General features: G+C 45.3%; 1 protein-coding gene across 4 annotated transcripts in view; it reads right to left on the bottom strand.

Annotated features, from left to right (window-relative positions):
- Positions 1-21,210, bottom strand: part of ATRN (attractin) — a 167,947-nt gene that overhangs the window by 96,673 nt on the left and 50,064 nt on the right. For all 4 annotated transcript variants that reach the window (XM_083631612.1, XM_083631614.1, XM_083631615.1 and 1 more), the window contains exons 3-10: positions 20,940-21,053; positions 16,860-16,988; positions 14,238-14,443; positions 13,355-13,523; positions 10,831-10,921; positions 7,341-7,584; positions 6,082-6,265; positions 3,096-3,250 (exon numbers count right to left, since the gene is read on the bottom strand). In XM_083631612.1, coding sequence (XP_083487738.1) covers positions 3,096-3,250; positions 6,082-6,265; positions 7,341-7,584; positions 10,831-10,921; positions 13,355-13,523; positions 14,238-14,443; positions 16,860-16,988; positions 20,940-21,053 — 1,292 coding nt within the window. The remainder of the gene's footprint in view (positions 1-3,095; positions 3,251-6,081; positions 6,266-7,340; positions 7,585-10,830; positions 10,922-13,354; positions 13,524-14,237; positions 14,444-16,859; positions 16,989-20,939; positions 21,054-21,210) is intronic.

Below are 21,210 nucleotides of genomic sequence, written 5' to 3'. Positions count from 1 at the left end.
CTGTCTGTAATAATGAGGAATAATGCAGGAAAATGTGGAAGGAGGGGGAGGTTCAAACTGTTCAAAATAGAGTGGTACCTCGGGTTACATACGATTCAGGTTACAGACGCTTCCGGTTACAGACTCCGCTAACTCAGAAATAGTACCTCGGGTTAAGAACTTTGCTTCAGGATGAGAACAGAGATCGTGCTCTGGTGGTGTGGTGGCAGTGGGAGGCCCCATTAGCTAAAGTGGTACTTCAGGTTAAGAACAATTTCAGGTTAAGAACAGAGCTCCAGAACGAATTAAATTCTTAATCTGAGGTACCACTGTACTGAATCTTAAAAAAACACAAAAAAACCCAGCAAGGTCTGAGGCAGCTGCCATGAGAGGATCAGGATATGTGGTCTAATCTTAAAATGTATCTACCCAGGTCAGCTCTCAGGTAATGAGTCAGGGTGTGACCAGGAGAGATACTCACACACCCACAACTCCTCAAGAAGGCTTTTAAGTGGGTCTGGTTATTGCTCCTCTTTACTTACACACACACAAACTGTTTCACACACACTACTTCCAGGAGAGGTAGAAGCACACAAGTTTGCAATAAGGAGAATTTTTAAAAGTTCTAACCACCAGATGGTTCACAGTCTATATTACCATGCGCACTAAAGGCAAATGGCTGGGCAATGGGAGGAAAGAGGGAGGAAAGCTGGATCTCAAGAGGCAGGCATTGATGCCTTGGCTAAAACAACATACGTCCTTCGTTAATGCTTCAACTCCAACGGCACAACTGGCTTCTGTGGGTGCAACAGAGCTCCATCTTCCTCTTCCTCTTCCTCTTCCTCTCCTGTCCCATCTAGCAGGTTCAGGAGGCACACAGCAGGGAGAGAGGAAATGGAATTCCTGTTGCACCACTGGAGCTACACATGAGTAGGGGCATTGGATGCAACCCACATTTTCCAACCCAGCCAGTTGCTTCTCGTAATACAAATGAACCACAACCAGGTGCCTCGCCCCAACAGCTGATCTGTTGCCCACTTCCTGGCTGTCCTGCCCTGCTACTTCCAAGCCTCCATCCTCCTCAGCCTACGCCTACTCCTCCCATCGGGGCAGCAACCGGTCCTATTTCTTCCCCTTTACACCCCCACATTACTGGTTATTCAGACTTAAAACTTCCCTGTAGTCAGTACTGCACCAGAATGTATTGCAGTGCATGAAAAGAAGGCACCAGCAAATGAGACAACGCATGCTACATTAGCTGAAATCATTAGAGCTCTGGCAACTTTGAATAGTTCAGGATGAGGCTTTGGCATTCAGGGATGGAACCCTAATACAGTTTGGACTAATGGCCCCTCGCCCTGCGGGATGCTTTGATTGCCAGCAGAGGTTTCACTGATTTATTCTCTCTCTCTTTCCAAAAAAAAGTTCGGTGTGAGAGCATTTGATTTTTTCGCTGAACTGTTTAATGGGCACATGTGCCGTTCCAGTTTTTCAAGGCAGATCTAAGGGAAAGCGAGCCAGAAAGTTCAATGGTATTTTTGATCCAGGAGGCTGAGAGCTGCGAGGCCAAGGAACATATTTTTGTAGATTAGGAGGAGCACTTGAAGTGCTTCGACTCTGCTGCCTTCTCCCTCTTTCGCTGGGAACCAAGTAGAGAAAAAGCTAATGGTTTTGAGATTACCAAGAATTATTGCCCTGCTGACTTTGAACTAAGCCAACTTTTGAATTCCACCTCAGATCCACAAGAATGTATCAGTTTGTGTGCGCACGAACACATGCACTGTGAAAGAGGTTTGTGTTCTCGTAAAACCCAAGCCCTGTGCCAGTATTTCAGTGCATGCCAAGAGAAGAGGGAGACACAGCAACTGCATTATCGTGAAGGGCTTTTGACAGCTTCAGAGAGCTATGTAAGATGCTGGGGGGGGGGGCGTAAAGCAAGAAGATGGATGTTAAGCTCTTGCGCAGAAAAGAAAAATATATTGCTGCGCTACAACATGTGGGCAAAAACGAATCATTCCAGAAATCCAGGAATTATGGTGAGGCTTCCATAAAAACTTAAATAGGGTATTAAGAGATGATCTAGATTTTATTCTTTGGTGTGTAAACTGATCCCCATCTTGCCTAAAGAAAAATAGCATCCAAGTTATAGTTTTGTTAAATGCTGCCCTCTCCTGGCTTTACCAAGCTCAGCTGCTTAATCAAATTGGGTCCCTGCCACATGGGAGCGTCTCCCAGCAAGGCACATTCAAGCAGCCACAGATGTGCATGGCAGGACAGCTCCACCCCGTTGAAATAAGAGCTTGGCCTGCTTCTCCACATGACCACTTTGACCCCCGTGTGTGCTGGACAATCCAGCATCACCCACAACTGTGTCGTCGCTAGCCATGCATCCTTTTCCTGGCATTATGGAACAACATTTGCAATGCATACGTTATCAGCAGAACAGATAAATAATGCGCACTCCCCTTGCAACAGACCGAGGGCTGCTCACGTTCCAAAAACCTGGGCACAGTTCATCTTAACTGTGTTGTTCACAAAATATTCTATTTCTTCCCCCACCCCCAGCTACGAGCTGCTGCAAAAGCAAAGTTTGGAGCAAAGAGAAATTTCCCCACGGAAGGAGCCCAGTGGCGACTCGACGTTGCACACACGGCTGATCACAGCAGCGCTGGCTGCCATCTGCATGGGGAACTTGAGATAATGAAAACCAGAACCGTCTGCTGCCATTTTTAGGCAGCCCCGCCTCCATTTTGCCCTGAGATATTCCGGGGACAGAGCCACGTGCAGAGCCTTGGCACAGCTGTGCCACAGGGAACTCTGCTGGAGGCATCCCTGGGGAACCTGTTTGCAGTATAAATACCTAAGTAAGTATAAATACCTAACTCAAGCTTTGTGAGTCAAAGCTCAGAAGCTGAGCACCACTGCCCCCCCTACAGTGAGTGAGCCAGGGGGGGCAGGCAATGACCCTTCCATTAACTGCAATCGTGTAACCCAAAAGGATCTAATGGTTTCAATTGTTTTTTTAAAAAAGCATGCTATCTTGAATGTTGACAGATCAGCTTTCACGAATAACAGGGGTTTTTGTCTGCTGACTTGAACTTCTAAATGAGACTTACCTAGATCATAGGCCATGAAATCTGAAGAAAAGCACTTGGCGCCATGGCTCATGGAAGTGTCATTGTGGGTGTTTCCTCCAAACACCAGCATGGTCCCACTAATGATCACAGCAGAATGCAGGTATCGGGAGAACTTGCTGTCTCTGAGAATTGTCCTGTGGACATATAACAAGAAATGGGATTTCAAAGGCTGCCCACGCCCTGAATGCTCCAAGCGTCTTCTAAAGGAAGAGCGGAGGCAACTATGCCTGAAAACAAGCCATGGGAATAGAGTTCAATTATTTCAGAGGTAGCACAGAAAAGATCCAGGATCCAAGGCATCAAGGCCAAACACAGAGGTTGCAAACCCTTTCAGTGCCATAGCACCTATAAATGTTTTTACCAATGCCTCTGGGCAGACACCCAAGACTCTGAGCTTTCATTTCTGATTTTGGTTGTACCACACACCACATGGCAGTCTTTCTGTGTTACGCCATGCCCCCCCTTCAAAACAGTAGCTATTTTATTGCTGGTACTCCCCAGCACTCTCTCACAATTCAAAATGTCCCCACTGATCCATAAAGGTTGGCAGCCCCAGCTTGTGAAGAAAATTCAAACAGCAACCCCAAAAGGTACGTGGGGAACAAACCACATTTTCAAATACTGATAACAAATGCATAAATGCAGCACAATGTAGAGAAAACAAAATCAGGAATAAAAATACAAGCAATAAAATGAGTAAAATCGCCATCACATGGAGCCAGCATACAGCCCCCCACTGACCCACTGCTTGCCCAGGCCCTAATAAAAGATGCTCTTTTTTGCCATAGGGAGAGAAAGCATCTGTGAGCTCATCAACTATGTGCTTCCTTCAGAGCTCTTCTCTTGAATAGGAAAGAGAATGTGTTGGTCCAAGACTCCCGGCATTAATAAGTTATAGACAACCTTGGGTGGGAGGGGAGGCATGGAATGACAGAGTGAGAAACTTGCCCTGTACTGTTGGCTTTCTGGCCAAATCTACTTCCAAGTGTAGAATTTGCACAGAGACTGGTGTCAGAGCAAAATTAGTCATCATGATGGCAGATCCACTTGTCATAATCAGATCCTCACCAAGTCCCTGTGTGAGTAAGGTGGGGGCTGCTAAACAGTTCCCCCCCCCTCATGATTTCCCCACTGAAACGGCATCCCTGCGGTTTTTCCCTCCAGCTAGGGCTCTGAAAATAAGAGCAGCTCCCATCAGGAGTAGGTCAGCTGGGGAGAATGTTTTGGGGAAAGTGGGCAGACAAGCAGGGGCAGAATTCAGCCTTCTCTCACTCCCATCCCCTTGAGGAATCTGCTTTTCAAGGGTCTGTGCCTAGTTGGACCCTGAGATGCTATTTTACCTTTTTCCTACAAATGAGCAGGGAGCGGGCATCTGTCTAAATAAAAATATGCCTATGTCCCTTGGTGTTGCCAGTTTAACTGCACAACCCTTGCATAATTTAAAGAGAACCTATCGACTCACTTAAACGTGGTCTGCTAGTTAAAACAAAGACTATAAAATATGCATTTCCCATAGTCCTCCCTTTTCCTTCAGCCAAATACCTTAATTAACTCAATCAATCTCCAAAGCCCTTCCTAGCCACTGTGTGCAGTGGTCCTCCAAGTATGTGACATTTATTCAAGATATGGTTGACATATTCATCACCATTTCCACGTAGGAAGCTGCCATGTACAGAGTCAAAGCGTGGGTCCGTCTAGCTCAGGACTGTTTACACTGACTGTTTACAGCAGGGGTCGGCAAACTAAGGCCCGTGGGCTGGATCAGGCCCAATTGCCTTCAGGATCCGGCCTGCAGACTTTTCTGTGGATCGGCGTGGGGATTCTGTTCATTCGGGCTGCGCCATTTTTTCCCCTGCGCCATTCCATCCCCCCCCCACACACACACACCGTGGCGGCGCCTCCTCCCTCCCTCCTCCTGCCTTCTCCCCGCCCTGCCTAGAGGAGGAAGGGGGCTGGGCTGAACCGGATGAGCGCCATTTTAAGCAGCCCCTCTCCGGAGCCAGCCCTTTCACGCCGCTCATCTTCCCTCCGCCATTGCTGCCCCCGCCCTGGTACTCTTGTGGGCCAGAGAGCAGAGTGGACAAGCTCGCTCTGCCTACCCACTAGAAGCAACGGCGGCGGCGGCGGTGGCAGCCCCTGGGAAGGTAAGCGCAGCGGCTGGGGAGGAGGACTACTTGCCCCCCTCGCCTCTTCTTCCAGCTCCTCCCCCTGGTGCCTCTTCTCCAGCCCACCACAAGGTCTGAGGGACAGCGGACCAGCCCGCAGCTAAAAAAATTTGCCGACCCCTGGTTTACAGGCTTACAGACAGGGAATCTCTATCAGCTCTACCAGGGATTGAACCTGGGAGCTTCTGCATGCAAGGCAAGATGCTCTACCACTGAGCTATGGCTCTCTCCCTATGGTCATACGGGGGGGTAGAGCAAGGGCTCTTTCAAACATCCAAAAAGACTGATAAACGGTCAAAATGGATTCAGTTTTTTTGCTGGGAGCCAGTGTGGTGTAATGGTTAAGAGCGGTGGACTCGTAATCTGGTGAACCAGGTTCACTTCCCCGCTCCTCCACATGCAGCTGCTGGGTGACCTTGGGCTAGTCACACTTCTTTGAAGTCTCTCAGCCCCGCTTTGAAACTCCTTCAGGTAGTGATAAAGCGGAATATCAAATCCAAACTCTTATTATTATTATTATTTCAGCAGAGGTAGGCAACACGGTGTCCTCCAGGTTCTTTGCAACTACCATTCCCATCAGCACCAGTTGCAATGGCCAGTGGACAGAAATGATGGGAGTTGTAGCTCTGGAGGACAACCTGTGTTGGCTGACCCTGTATTACAGAAACATTTCCCCAACATTTAAAGTTTTTAAGACCGACTTACAGTAGATTCCAGCATTAACTAGAGTGTCGGGACTCGTTAGGTGGCTGCAGAAGGTTGCAAATTTCAAAGTGAAAATAGATTTAAAATATACCTACCACCTGCCCTTATTGACTTCATACTGGTATAAATCGTCTGTTAGTCTGTATTTGTTGGCACTGAACGCCTTGTAGCCTCCGTGAGCGTAGATGGACTTGGTGTTTGGATCATACACGCTGCTGTGGCCATAGCCTCCTTGAACTAAGGCTCCCGTTGTTTGCAAAATATTCCATGTATTTGTGGCTGAGACAGAATGAAAGGCAGATATGAATGTGCCCTGCTTAATCGGCAGGTGTCATATGTTCCAGCTCAATCGCTACTAACAGCAGGGATCATCCTCTTTACAGAAATCCTCCCTATTATCAAATAAGAAAGCCCCTCTGGTTCACAGCTACTTTCAGCAGACATTCACTGGCTGTGGAATCCTTCAGGGTCTGGGCATCGATGTTTCCCAGAAACAAATAAGAAAAGCAATTCAAGCTGGCTTACATACTGGCAAGCTGAAACTGAACTTTAATTTATACATTACAAAGATATATGCTGCGTACATAATTTAAAATTGCTACCGAACCCAACGCCAGGGGATATGAATTGTCAGGAATTTGTTTTAAAAATGAGAGCAGGACCACTACCCCATCACAAGCGACAAATACCCAACTCAGAAGGATTTACAATCTACATCAGATCAACAAAGCTGAGATTGCCCAGGGGGTGGCTGGCGGGTGGGGAGAAGGGAACAGAACTTGAAAAGGCACATGAGCATCGAGGATCTGGGAAGGAAGAGGCAAGTGATGGAGGAAATGAACACAAGGTAAGGCCGCAACAGAAACCGTGAAAATTTGTGGGTATTTGAAAAAGACAAAATAGTGTTACCTAGTCCTCTGCAGGAGGGGATGACAACAAACACGTACAGAATGATGACCAAGCAAATGCAATATGATAAAAAAATAAACATGGCAAACATGGAGCATTGAATGGAGCTTCCCTTTTCTTCCCACTGCAACCCCCTTATTCTACCCCCACCCCACCCCCCAAAAAATCTGCTCTAGAGAGCTCCCCATGGAGATGTTGGGGGGCAAGCAGAAGTCACAGGGGAAATGGAAAGGAAGGGAACACCCCATGGCACAAGTAAAATGCTTTTCTGCTCACGCACAGATGTCATTTGATACAACCCAGTGTTGAAACTGACGGCATAATTGGAATTATTAAAAGGGGACAGGTGGAAGAAGGAAATTTGTCCATTAGTCTTATGTAAGATGTTCCTCTTTAGTTCTTTATGAATGATAAGTTAAAGAGTCACTGTCAAAGCAATACCTACCCAGGTTGTATTCCTGCACGTTGCTGATGTATCCATAAAGAGGGCAGTGCCCAAAAATGACCAGCATCACAACAGAGCCGTCATCCCGCGTGACAATGTGGGCTGAGTGGCCAACGACAGCGTACTGCTCCTTGGTCTTCGGGGTCACGTGAACCCATGACTGGTTTGCAATATGGAACACCCAGAGCTCACTGGTCACGTTTCCAGATTCATCTATCTTGCCTCCATACATGTAGATTTTATTCTGGGGGGGTAAAGGTTTATTTCACATTAGAATTCATTGCTAAACAAAAAATTACCCAACAAGAAGACAAACTCATAAGCACGTCAAACAGCTCTCCTTGGAAAGAAAGAACTTGAATTTGCACACACCTGCATATCACAGAATGAATGTTCTAATACAATCATTTCCACCGTTCACCAGCACACGTGAAAAGCTACCAACAATCTGATCAGAGGCCCCCTGAACTTGAAGCATGGGAAGTCCCAATAAAAAAATTCTAATTCGGCAGAATATTTGGATTATTTGATATGTATATGTATAATTTGGAATATTTAATGTGATTTGATTGGATTGTTAAAATGGAAAACTTAATAAAAGTGATTTTTTTAAAAAAAGAAAAGGTACCAACAATCTAATAAATGACCCAGCATCCACCCAGCTTTAGCCTCACACCCATCTTTCGCCAGTTAATATCAGCATTTAACAGAAAATGTTCCAAATTGTGAAGAAACGAAATAATCTCAGACATTCTTCTGCATATCACAATTTCACCTAATGGCATGGGAAACAATCCCGCTCCTCCCATATTCTGTTCCTAAGTGTGGAATTCTCAAATGCCATGGTGGTGGGGGGGTGAAGGAGATGTGTGGAAAGCAGGCAAGAGAAAACAAAACCATATGGGGGAATAACATCCCTCCCTGGCCCCAATGGGCTAACAACTGAGGCACCGCAAATCACATGGCAAGCTTACACCGCTCTATGACACACCTAGGGAATCTGTTCCTCAACCCCACAGCTTTAGCATACAAGGCCACTATGCAAGATCAGGAGGCCTGGAGGGAGGTGTCATTCGAATGTGGACGACACTCAGCTCAGTTCTCCTGTCCTCTGAGTTAGGTGAGGCTGTGCAAGAGCTGAACTGGTGCCTGGATTCAGAAATGGGCTGGATGCAGGCCAAGAAACTGAGGCTCAGTTACGACAAGGCAGGCACGGCAGATAAGTAGCTCCGGTGTCCAAGAATTAGCTGCACAATCTGTTCTATATGAGATTGCACTCCCCCTGGTATGCCGTCTGGGGGCAACTCCTGGCTCCAGCATTGTCACAGAAGGCCTTAGTAGCGCAGAGTGCTGCCCATTACTTTCAGCTGTTTTGCCAGCTGTGGCTGTTCCTGGACAGCAATCATCTTGCCACCGTGACCTGTTGTCTGGTAACCTCCCAACTGGATCACTGCAATGCGTTCTACATGGGGTTGCCCTCCAAGACAACGCAGACACTTCCAATTCATACAGGATGTGGCTGCCAGAATTTTAATTGGCACGGCCAGATGGACTCACATTACACTGACTCTAAAGGACTTACACGGCGGCCGGATCGCTTCCAAGGCAATTTGTCTTTAAAACCCTCCAATACCTGAAGGGCTGCCCATATCCTAAGATCTTCAGATGAGCTTCTGTGCACCTCTGCCAGGTGAGATTTGTTGTATATCAACAAGGAAGAGAGAGCCCTTTAGAATGCCCTCCCTACAAGCGCACGGCTGGCGCAAGCATTCTAATCATTTCAGCACGAGGTAAAAACTTATTTGCACAGGTGTTTCAAAGGAGCTTAGTCTAGTTGGCTGTGTTTTGTTTCTAGTTGCCTTTTAAGTATCGTATGATGAATACTCAATTTTTTGGCACGTTTAGTTATGCTTAATGTGCATCACCCTGATTTCCTTAAGGAGGAAGGACAGTGTGAAGATTAATAATCACTGTTTGTTTAAGTCCTTCTCTCAATTTCCAGTCCAAGCTCAGTAACTGCAGCATCATCCTTCCACCGATGGATCACCCCCATTTTTATATAGTGTGCCACATGAATTGCCTTCCATGCCAAGCTGTCTTGACCGGGCTCCTAAGGAAATTCTTCCATTCTGTGAATGGCTCCCATTGCACTCCTTGAAGCAGAATTAAATTCGAGGCTCGTTTTCCTTCTTTTGCTGAATATACTGCATTTATCCCATTTCATACTGGAATTAATCCATGAATCGTCATGGATAGAGCACTGGATTTGGGGTGGAGATGCCTGGACTCAAATCACTGCTTCACTACGAAACCCACAAGAACTTAAGAGCAAGGGGTTCTGCATCAGACCAAAGGCGCCTCTAGTCCAGCATCTCGCTTCTCACGCTAGTCGCCATCCAGGTGCCTTTGTGCCCTGCTTCAGAGGACACAGCCTCTTCTCATGGTTGCTCCCCATGAAAGCTTACACACTGGTGCAAGGCCTCTGAACATCGGGGCTGAATGTAGACAACAGAGCTCATGCCCGCTCATAGGCCTCTCCTCCATGTGGATTTTTAAAATACCCTATTAGAACCATCCACTCTAGTGGCAGTTATCACATCTTATCTTTTGGCAGGAAGTCACTTTCGTGGCATTGCTCAAGCCTCTCCTCCTCAGCCTAACCTGAACAGAGGAAGGAGCAGCTGCATCATCTGGTTGGAGGAAAGGTGGGATGCAAATGCAATAAATAAAGACACTATATCAAAGCTCTTTAGTCTGCTCTCATCTCGCTGTTTCTTAAAGGTAAAGGTAAAGGGACCCCTGACCATTAGGTCCAGTCGTGGCCGACTCTGGGGTTGCGGCGCTCATCTCGCTGTATTAGCCGAGGGAGCCGGCATACAGCTTCCAGGTAATGTGGCCAGCATGACTAAGCCGCTTCTGGCCAACCAGAGCAGCACACAGAAACGCCATTTACCTTCCCACCGGAGTGGTACCTATTTATCTACTTGCACTGGCATGCTTTCGAACTGCTAGGTTGGCAGGGGCAGGGACCGAGCAACAGGAGCTCACCCCATCGCAGGGATTCGAACCGCTGACCTTCTGATCGGCAAGCCCTAGGCTCTGTGGTTTAACCCACAGCGCCACCTGCATCCCTTCACTGTTTTTTAAGAGTCACAAAAGAGCTGCTTCAGCATACTTGATCCCCAGAGAACAGACTACGCCCAAAGATGAGCCCTTCGCTGATCTGCGTCATGTCCCACCAACACTATCAAGAGAACGTACAACTTGGGCGGTTGCCAAAACAGACATGGAATACTGAATGCTTCTCCTCCATGTTTCTACTGGGAGAAGAGTTCACCCAAAGCAGGCCCAGAATTTCAAACCAGATTGGAAACACAGCCTCAATAGTTCTAATAATAGTCCAATCGATTTTATTGTTTGCAGCCAATGGCCATTACAATACAATGTGAACACAAATCGCAGCCTCAATAACTCTAACAAAGTCACCTACTTCGTGTATGTCCAGGGAATGTCCGTATCTGATCACAACTGCATTCACGCTGCTGTTCAGGGGCAGCCATTCTCCGGAAAGAAGATTATACCTGCATAATGAAAAAGGCAAAATACACTGATGTATCCCTTTTGCACTCCCGAGCACAAAGCTGCTACTTATACTTCTCATAATGCACATGGGACAAGAATAGGGCAAACACAGTAAAAATGCTAAAAGGGGTGTTTAATGATCAAACTAGCACACGGATAAAACAAAAACCGATTTGACTCCAGTGCTTCTGCTGGCAATATAAGGGGCTGCATTTGTTGTGGTTCTTTGATAGAGAAAACAGACCCTCAAAATGAATTCAAGCAAGACAGGAAAGAAGCAGCAGAAACAAGAGGAATGCTTGTATTCATTTTTGTTCAGCGCCATCTCCAAATATTCTCTCTTAAGATGAGTAAGGACCTTTTTCATAAAACTTTTTTACCCTGGAGTGCCGTGGCTATAAGCCAGCTCCAGACACAATCCTGTGAATTGCCACCTATTTGGGTTGTCTTTATTGACCTCAGCTGTATTAGTTTAATGAAGTACAGTGGTACCTCGGGTTAAATACTTAATTCGTTCTGGAGATCCGTTCTTAACCTGAAGCACCACTTTAGCTAATGGGGCCTCCTGCTGCTGCCGCACCGCTGGAGCCTGATTTCTGTTCTTATCCTGAAGCAAAGTTCTTAACCCGAGGTACTATTTCTGGGTTAACAGAGTCTGTAACCTGAAGCGGATGTAACCTGAAGCGTATGTAACCCGAGGTACCACCGTATAGCCAATACAGAGAGACAGTGAAAGGCATATACACAATTAAGAGGCTCCCATGGCACCCTTTACCCGTAGCTTGGGAAACACTTCTTCTGCAAGCAGGTGCCAGGCTTCAAAGGTTGCACCAAAACGTCTCAACAATTACATGCAAGGCTGGCCATGCAAGTCTCCCCCATGGAACTGGCATCCTATCAGGGAGAAGAATTGGGACCACAGAAGACATCTATGCAACTAGCAACACTCACATGGCTGCATCATTCGAGCACAGCTTTGTCTCAGCTTTGTCTTAGTCCTCGTTACTGATGGCTGAGTCTTCACCCATGGTCCCTTCCTAAGCAGTTACAGGTGCCAGGCAGTCCCCTGTTAACTGCTTAGGAAGGGTCCATGGGGAAGGACTCAGCCATCAATAACAAGGGTGAGAGGACAAAGCTGAGCTGCTTGGCCAATGAAGCTCTGGGAGCTCTGGCTGTGGCATCTGCTGCGAAGGTGACCTCCTTACACAAGGTAACCTGAAAACCAGAGGACCTGTCTACAACATCCAACTGAAAACAAGAGGACCTGTCCACCTTCACTGAAGCAAAAAAAGAGGCAGCAATCATAGCCACCACAAACTCACTGCCACACATGGTGTTCAGCTGCGACTGAAGCAGCACCAGACATCACATAAATCACAGGGGAAACAGATATGAAACAAATACACAGGAAATGACAGAGAATAAGGTAGACAGGGGGCAGAAAGCCTAGCTTTGCATATTGCAGAGAGAGCCCATAAAGAAAGTTCCTAATGACACATCATCTTCTGCCACCAAGAAGGAGCTTTGCTGAGAGAGATGGCAAGGAGGAGCCAGGCCCTTTGAGCATCTGCCCTTTCCACAAAAACCTTTCCACCTAGCTCTAGAAGGTTTCGAGCCTTGCTCTGCACAGCCACAGAGCCCACGTGCAAGACTGCAGAGAGATCACCAGGTACCACCATCTTTTAAGGAAAGGGAGAGCACAAGGCAAGAAACAGCTTAGCGATACGTCCCAGTACGTTACCGAGCACAATTCAAAGTGTTGGTGCTGACCTTTAAAGCCCTAAATGGCCTCAGTCCTGTATACCTGAAGGAGCATCTCCACCCCCATTGTTCAGCCCGGACACTGAGGTCCAGCACCGAGGGCCTTCTGGCGGTTCCCTCATTGCGAAAAGTGAGGTTACAGGGAACCAGACAAAGGGCCTTCTCGGTAGTGGCGCCCACCCTGTGGAGCGTCCTCCCATCAGATGTCAAGGAAATAAGCAGCTGTCCTATTTTTAAAAGACATCTGAAGGCAGCCCTGTTTAGGGAAGTTTTTAATATTTAATGCTGTATTGTTTTTAACACTTGATTGGGAGCCGCCCAGAGTGGCTGGGGAAACTCAGCCAGATGGGCGGGGTATAAATAATAAATTATTATTATTATTATTATTATTATTATTATTATTACTATTATTATTATTATTATTACTATTATTATTATTATTATTATTATTACTATTATTATTATTATTATTATTATTATTATTATTATTATACTTCAAAAGAGCAGAAAGAGAGCAGGGCCAGCACTGTACTGCAGTCACACGGTTGGCTGTTACTCATCCCAACATCTTGGTTCCCTCTAAATTTAGAACAGGTCAACACACAAGAGCACAGTGAAACCCCTCACTACCATTTCTCATTAAAACGTTTTGAAGTTTTGTTTGTACTCACGCCAAAACCATTTGAGCATCCGTGTGGTTGAACATGTAACCACCAACTACCCACATGACATCATCTTGGACTACGGCTTTATGAGATGCTCTAGGAAGTTTGGGGATGTAGAATTCCTCCTGAGTCCAGAACGACTGGTTTGCTGGGACAGGTACTGAGCAGTCTGTACCTAGGAGAAGCAAAACCAAATGTGTCTAGAACAGTATTACATACTTTCCAGCACTCAAGAACTACATTTATATTGACAGACATTTATAAGTAATAAGCTCTAATAAGGAGGGGGAGGAAGAGGGGACCTGAATAAAGAAAAGGATAAGAAGGGACTAGGGGGCGGAAGTACAGGAGCAGCAGAAGAATGGAAGAAATAATAGAAATTTCCACCCTAGGAGCAGAACAAGAGCTGCCAAGAAGCTTGGGGAAGCAGGATGAGTGAATCCAAATAGATAGCTGACGGGATAGGTGTTGGCGGCTATCCGAGTATGTAGGTAAAGGTAAAAAGGTAAAGGATGCCTGGACAGTTAAGTCCAGTCAAAGGCGACTATGGGGTTGTGGTGCTCATCTCGCTTTCAGGCCAAGGGAGCCGGCGTTTGTCCACAGACAGCTTCCCGGGTCATGTGGCCAGCACGAGTAAAATGCTTCTGGTGCAACAGAACACCGTGACGGAAACCAGAGTGCACCGAAATGCTGTTTACCTTCCTGCCACAGTGGTACCTATTTATTTATGTGCACTGGTATGCTTTCGAACCGCTAGGTTGGCAGGAGCTGGGACAGAGCAACGGGAGCTCACATCAAACTGGAAACAAAAAATGCCAGCACCATTCAAATCCTTGCTAAGCATTTCAAACTCTAATACTTGTATCACAAAAGGGCATTTGCCACCTACCTTGCCAGCCCGAGTTGCAAACACATCCTTGGGTACCATTCACGTTGCACAGCCCTCTCTCTGGGGAGCCACAGTCGTCTGGGCAGAATGGAATGTCACAGGCTTCTCCTTTCCAATGTTCTGAACACTCACATTCAACCACTTTGCTGCTGTTGGTGACCCTGCACTCCCCTCTGCCAGAGCAGTTATGAGGGCAGACATCAAAGCTGCAGGCAGAGAATCAGGAAAAGGTCATATCAAAGATGGGTTGTCATAGAACCGGGAAATGGAGACTGGCAACAGCAAACGACCAAGACTCATGCCAAATATGCTCAGGTAGCTAGCAGTTTTACTCCTCCCTTGGGAGGAACGTCCGGATCGAAACCCAGTATGTCATAGTAATTTGGGGGGGGGAGAAAAAGAAAAGAATGCAATACAATTTTGCCCTTTAATCAACCAAATTATGCTCAGCGAAAGGACAGAACTCTTCCAGACTTTCGAAACATGTTTCTGGAGACTTAGTGCACAGAATCAGAAAGTTTTCAGCCTTTGAAGTTAATGATCTGAGTGTAAGGGTTTGATAGGCAGAACCTAGAAAAAAGTAGCCAGACAAGGAGCAGCTGCAGAGCTACAAAATAGGTAACATGGCTGTGCCCAGGTGAGGGAAGGTGAAATATTCAAAAGAGATAATGGTATGATTGTGGATTACACTGGGGAACAAAAATTTTGTTGCACTGACACCTGCAGCCACATACATAACAAAAGGAATCAGGCTTGTTTACACATTTTTGTCTACTTGAAGAAGCCATGGACTGATCTGATTTAGGTTACAAAACTGTAAGAATAAAGAAAAATTAAGTTTGCAAAACAATAATTACCATGTGGTTAGGGTAGATCAATGTGTCAGTGTTCACTTATGCCCAGTGTAAATACGAAATATCAGCAAAAGTTGGAAATTGAAAGATAACTATAGCATGTACAGTGGTACCTCGGGTTAAGTACTTAATTCGTTCTGGAGGTCCATTCTTAACCTGAAACTGTTCTTAACCTGAAGAACCACTTTAGCTAATGGGGCCTCCCACTGCCGCCGCACCGCCGGAGCACGATTTCTATTCTCATCCTGAAGCAAAATTCTTAACCTGAAGCACTATTTCTGGTTTAGTGGAGTCTGTAACCTGAAGCGTATGTAACCTAAGGTACCACTGTACATGAAAATCGATTTCAGATTTGAAATCAGCATTGAAAGAACATATAAGAACACTTGAAAAATCTCATGCAACAGAAAATGGAAAAAAAAATTGTTCTCCAGTGATCATTACTCATTAAATTTACTAGTCTCTTTTTTGCCACTTTTTGATGTGTTTTATTTATTGTTTATGACTACTTCTGTAGTTATGGAAACCTTGAACATGGTTTTAATTATGGAAAGACGGCATACAAATAAATGATGGTGAGATCATGTGGGTCTCATCTGTTAGGAGGCTGGCTTAAGTTCTCCAGTCTAGGAGATCTGGATCAGTAACAACTTGTACATCAAATCACTTTCTTCAGCTCTGCTGAGTCAGGGCAGCTGGGGTATGCATGGGGTATTTTTTTAAACAAGGAACTACAAAAGGGTCATTTAGTTCACTGCAGGGCACATGCCTTATTCGTAGAATTTCCAAGGTTGAGTCCCCAGTAAATCCAGTTAAGAACCATCAGGTTCCAAGTAATGGGTAAGGGGAAGTCTGCCAAGAGCCTGGAAAGCCACTCCAGTTAGAGAAGACGCTACTGGCCTCGACTGGCAAATCATCTGACCTGGTATAAATCAGCTTCTTCTGTTCTTCAAGGTTTCGTACAGTGAAATACCAACTGATGCCACAAGATGGTGCTACAGTTTCTAGAATTTCAAGTTCTGGAAATGTTTGTTGCTACATCCCAGATGGCCATTCCTTCCATTGGTGTGTTTCAGATCCCAGTTCAGTGTAAAGAATTAGAGATCACAAATTGGGAATTTGAAAGATCCAAGTGTAAGTAATAAAATTAACCTTTTTTTTTTAAGAGCAGGGCATGATACATTCTGCATTTGCCAGTAGAATAGGGGAGGAAACTGCTATCAATATACCAGACACACAGGATAAAACATAGGTATGGTTAGCTATTTATGCTCCCAGCAAGTCCAAAATAATCACCTGCCCAAACCTAACAGGGCAGAAACCACGTTATCGGTGTGTTTTCTTCAAATACCGTATTTTTTGCTCTATAAGACTCACTTTTGCCTCCTAAAAAGTAAGGGGAAATGTGTGTGCGTCTTATGGAGCGAATGCAGGCTGTGTGGCTATCCCAGAATCCAGAACAGCAAGAGGGATTGCTGCTTTCACTGCGCAGCAATCCCTCTTGCTGTTCTGGCTTCTGAGATTCAGAATTTTTTTTTCTTGTTTTCCTCCTCCAAAAACTAGGTGCGCCTTGTGGTCTAGTGCATCTTACAGAGCGAAAAATACGGTAAATGAAGTGCTGATTCAAGATGCAAGCTAAATCCACAAGGAGATATTGCTTCAAAACCAACTGTAAATGCAAGCAGGGAGAAACTGACAAGTGAATTTAAAGCAGTACTTCAAAGCCTTTCATTCTGGCACTCCTCGCATACCCGTAGCTGCAACTTACTTGTAGGTGATGTTAAATCCTGTCAAGTTATATGCGGCATCACTGAAGAAATGGAGGAGAGCATAACCAGAGGTGGCTACAACTTCTGGGACCGTCTCGTTGCTCTCCCTCTCGGGAACGATCAGGCCACTGTACAGGGAGAGACAAGATAAGAGGCAGCTGCATTAGGAAAGGGTTTCAGGAGCTAGAATAGGCAAAGATGCAACATCGAAGACTAGATGGAAGACCCCACACAGTCCTATCAGTAGAAAAGTTGGCCAACAAAGTAATATATGGAGACAAAAGCATAACATCTGACTGTCGAACAGTTTACAAATACCATCAATATCACTGAGTAGCGCAATTTATACAACCTGCAGCACAAGCCAAACTGTGACTACTCCGAGTTAAGTCCTACTGGATTCAATGGGGCTCACTTCCTGGTAAGTGGGGTTAGGACTGCAGCCTTAGTCACTAAAATGAAACTCTCATTCACCTGAGTCAGTATCCAAATCATTTAATCTGGATAATGCATCTGGTTTTAATTATGAAGGCATGCATTAAAAAAACCCTCCCATCATCATCTTTAGATGGGCAAATATGCAACCATACACATTTAAAATCAAATCAAATGGATGGGAGCAAGACCTATGGGGGCACTTGCAGGAGCAACTAACAGGGATCAGTTATCTATCTTGTCCATTTAAACTCTGTCTCTCTCAAAAATCAGGAAGAGGCTAAAGCGATCAAAATCAAACATATTTTCAAACACCATCTATCTTCCTTTTGTACTTTTCGAGAAGGGAAAGGTTTCAACTACATATACAATGCTCCAAATTACAGGAGGCAAAACACTCAAGAATTCAACACACACGTATATGGGAAGGAGGGAGGGAGTTTTCATGTTGCATGTGCTCATCAGATGAAAGGCAGTATATAAATTTAATAAATAATATAAAATAAAAATATTTCTCTCGGAGATAGCATGCCACCTAAGAATTGCCACGAAGTCAGAATGAATCAACCCCAAAAGGGAATGAAAGAGGACACGTATTTGTATGTGATAATTTGTATGTGTAGAAATAATTTCTGTAATTTGAATGGAAATCCATCTCTCCAGGTGCTGGCTGTGGGTGGACACCTCGCTGTGCCTTCCAATGGTTCTTCACTTTTCAACCAGCCTTGGACCAGACAGTCCTTCAGATAAAGAGCTCTCGGCCTTGTGCTTCTCAAACAATGCAAAAGGGTACTCATCTAATTAAGGTAGGGGATGCTAGCTGAGAACTACAAACACACAAAATGAGAAATCAGAGCCCTTTTTAGTTATTTCATTTTTAGCCCACTCTCCATCAAGCAGGTGATGCCAGGGTGGGGTACCTCAAACATAGAAACTAAGAACACAACAATTCCAGTGAAAACAGTAAAGTAATATAAAAACCAGCCAATTATATGTCTCGCTCACATTCGATACAGCACCGGATTCTGGAATTACATTGGTCCAAGTGCAACCTCTTGTTTGCTTGTGACTGCCACGCACCTCCAGCTTACATCTGCACTGATTCACACAACTGTGCTGATCACAATGATGTTCTCACTGATCAAAGCAAAGCCTGATCACACCCATAGTTCTGGGGCATGTGCAGACTTCCAGAAGAACTGACCTTCTCAGTGAACGGAGGTCCTTTCAGGCACAGAAAAGGTGCATGTCCCACAATATGCAAATGGTGCATGTCTCATAATATGCAAATGGTATAGCTATGGTGCTGGAGGAGACTCTTGAGAGTCCCATGGACTGCAAGAAGATCAAACGCATCCATTCTGAAGGAAATCAGCCCTGAGTGCTCACTGGAAGGACAGATCCTGAAGCTGAGGCTCCAATACTTTGGCCACCTCATGAGAAGAGAAGACTCCCTGGAAAAGACCCTGATGTTGGGAAAGATGGAGGGCACAAGGAGAAGGGGACGACAGAGAACAGGACGAGATGGTTGGATAGTGTTCTCGAAGCTACCAGCATGAGTCTGACCAAACTGCGGGAGGCAGTGGAAGACAGGAGTGCCTGGCATGCTCTGGTCCATGAGGTCACGAAGAGTCAGACACAACTAAACGACTAAACAACAACAATAGCTAAGGTGGGCCGCGCACGGGGTGCAAGAGTCAGCACCCCACATCAAGCATCTGAGACAGCCTGTCCAATCTCGTCTACCACTTTCATGCAATTTGAATGCTTTTTTTTTTCCTGGTTAGAAATCCTTTGGCTAGACACCTTGGTATATGCAAGGTTCCAACAAACAAGACTTTCTCTAGAGGAAAATTACTGCCACTCAACTTTTGCACATTAAAGCATTAAGAGAAATCATTTCACACTTGGCGCACCCTCGTAGGGCTCAGGTGCCTAAAGATTAATTATATATTTGCAGCCCTCTTATGCCTGTCACTCTAAAGTCAATGTTTCATCATAGCTTAATGTCAAGTGAACCCAATTGTTCAACCAAGGGGCAGCTAGGAACAACAAGAGCTTTGTTTTCCCATCACAGTGGAGAACTAGTAAAACATCTCCAGGCCGTTGAAGTAGTTGTTCATAGACAAACCCATTGTAATAGCAGAGTTAACCAGTAGAATGCCAGGACTTTATTTTCTGGAAGGAACCTGTTTGCCTGCCAGCCAAGATTCCAGAATGGGGAAATTACTTGACTACCCAGGACTGGCTATTTAAGGCACCAGAAGATGCAGGTATCTACGGAGCAAAAGTCTAATGAGGTTGCTTTAGGCAGCTGTCAGGTTCCAGCTGCCATTTGAAGGTGTAAGCAACACTGGCAGTCAAGGGAGAGAAAAGGAGACTTAGACCGAGCTAAGCATGTTAGTCTTGATTCTTGCTCCAATGATGGTTTCGTGTGATGCAACTGAATGACAGTAGATCCATCAGGCAGGGTGGGACTTTTAATGAAGTTGGGGCTTACAAGATGTCAAGGCAGTCACTTGCCCAACTGTGTTTGTCATCAGTATCTACAACAGCACCTGGAAGCTTTAGGCCATATGAAGACATCATTGAAAGAGTCAAGCTGTAGTCAGCATTATATTACCTAGGGATCAAAATCCACTTTGTAGAAGCCAGCAGCAAATCAGATAGACAAGTGATGGGGAAGTTCATTATTCTTAGGCACCTGGGGGAATATCAGAGCTTGCCTACTTGCAAGAAGAAACGCTTATAAGTTTGCCAACAGCATGAGCTGAAGACGGCAAACACAGAAACATCTGCTTAACCTTGCTCTAAATTAAGTTCACTTAAGCCAATTCTGGATTGCCAAACTGGCAAGTGTCAAAATCAACAAGCTCATCTCAAGATGAAACAGAAGGTGAAAGACTATTTCTATGTATAAAACTGTGTTTATCCCCAGGCAGTGATTTCTCGTTTTATGCCATTTCGAAACACACCGATTTAAAGCTTCCTGGAACCCCATTAATAGGAACAGCCAACTTGTATCTATCTCACTTCAGCTTTACAGATGAAAATGCAATTCAAAGCAAGTATCTGCAAGATCTTTGCTAATGACTGGGGTGGGAGAGATCTATATTACTTTCCCAGATGAACCACGGCCTCACTATATGACATCTGGGCAATGAAGAAGAAACAGAACTACTGTCAAGTTCTCAGTCTTGACCACTTCCTAAAGCACCCGAATAAAAGCAACATGGAACCCAAGTGCATCTCCTGTTGCAATACAGAAGTGTCAAGGCACCTGATGGGCAAGGGAAAAGGTTTTCAAGGCGGCCAGATCATGCATAGCCATCACATTTGGCTGAAATCAGTCAAAGCTTCAATGTGAGTCGAAATGAAAACTAGTGGAGCGGCAGCACAGCACAGTGAGGACTGCTGTGCAAAGGCTTTTCCTGTGTTCACCACATGCACAGATATGCAAAGGCGTAGAAACTCAAGTAATGTGGGAACTACAAACAAAAAATATACCACATAATACTTTCCCTGCGTTTCCTGATCCTAGGACAGAAAAAAAAAGAACCGCAGACTTTCAAGACAAAACATGAAGAATCGCATCAAACAAATACGACAAACCAATTAGTTTCACACTGTTCTCTGGGGCTTACCTAAAAGCAGCCAGTAATGGAGCATAAATCGAATCCCCATCATATACGTACAAGTGGTCCCAGCTGCATTCCGTCGCAAAATGATTAAAACGGAGCCTAAGGATCGAGTTCGGCCTGTGGGAAGAAAACAAGCGGCATTATTTCCACAGACCCTCAACATATTGCTCTCTTTTGCAAGCAAAGCCACAGCTCGCCTCTAATATTGTATCATCATCTGTTCTTTCAAGTTATTTTATTGTGATGCAATGACTGTTGCCTCATAACTTCCATC

This window comes from Podarcis filfolensis (genome assembly GCF_964270895.1).
Source record: "Podarcis filfolensis genome assembly, chromosome: 9".
NCBI classification, from domain to species: Eukaryota; Metazoa; Chordata; class Lepidosauria; order Squamata; family Lacertidae; genus Podarcis; species Podarcis filfolensis.
Note: the sequence above shows the minus strand (reverse complement) of the source record. Positions and strands in the feature narration are given on the sequence as shown.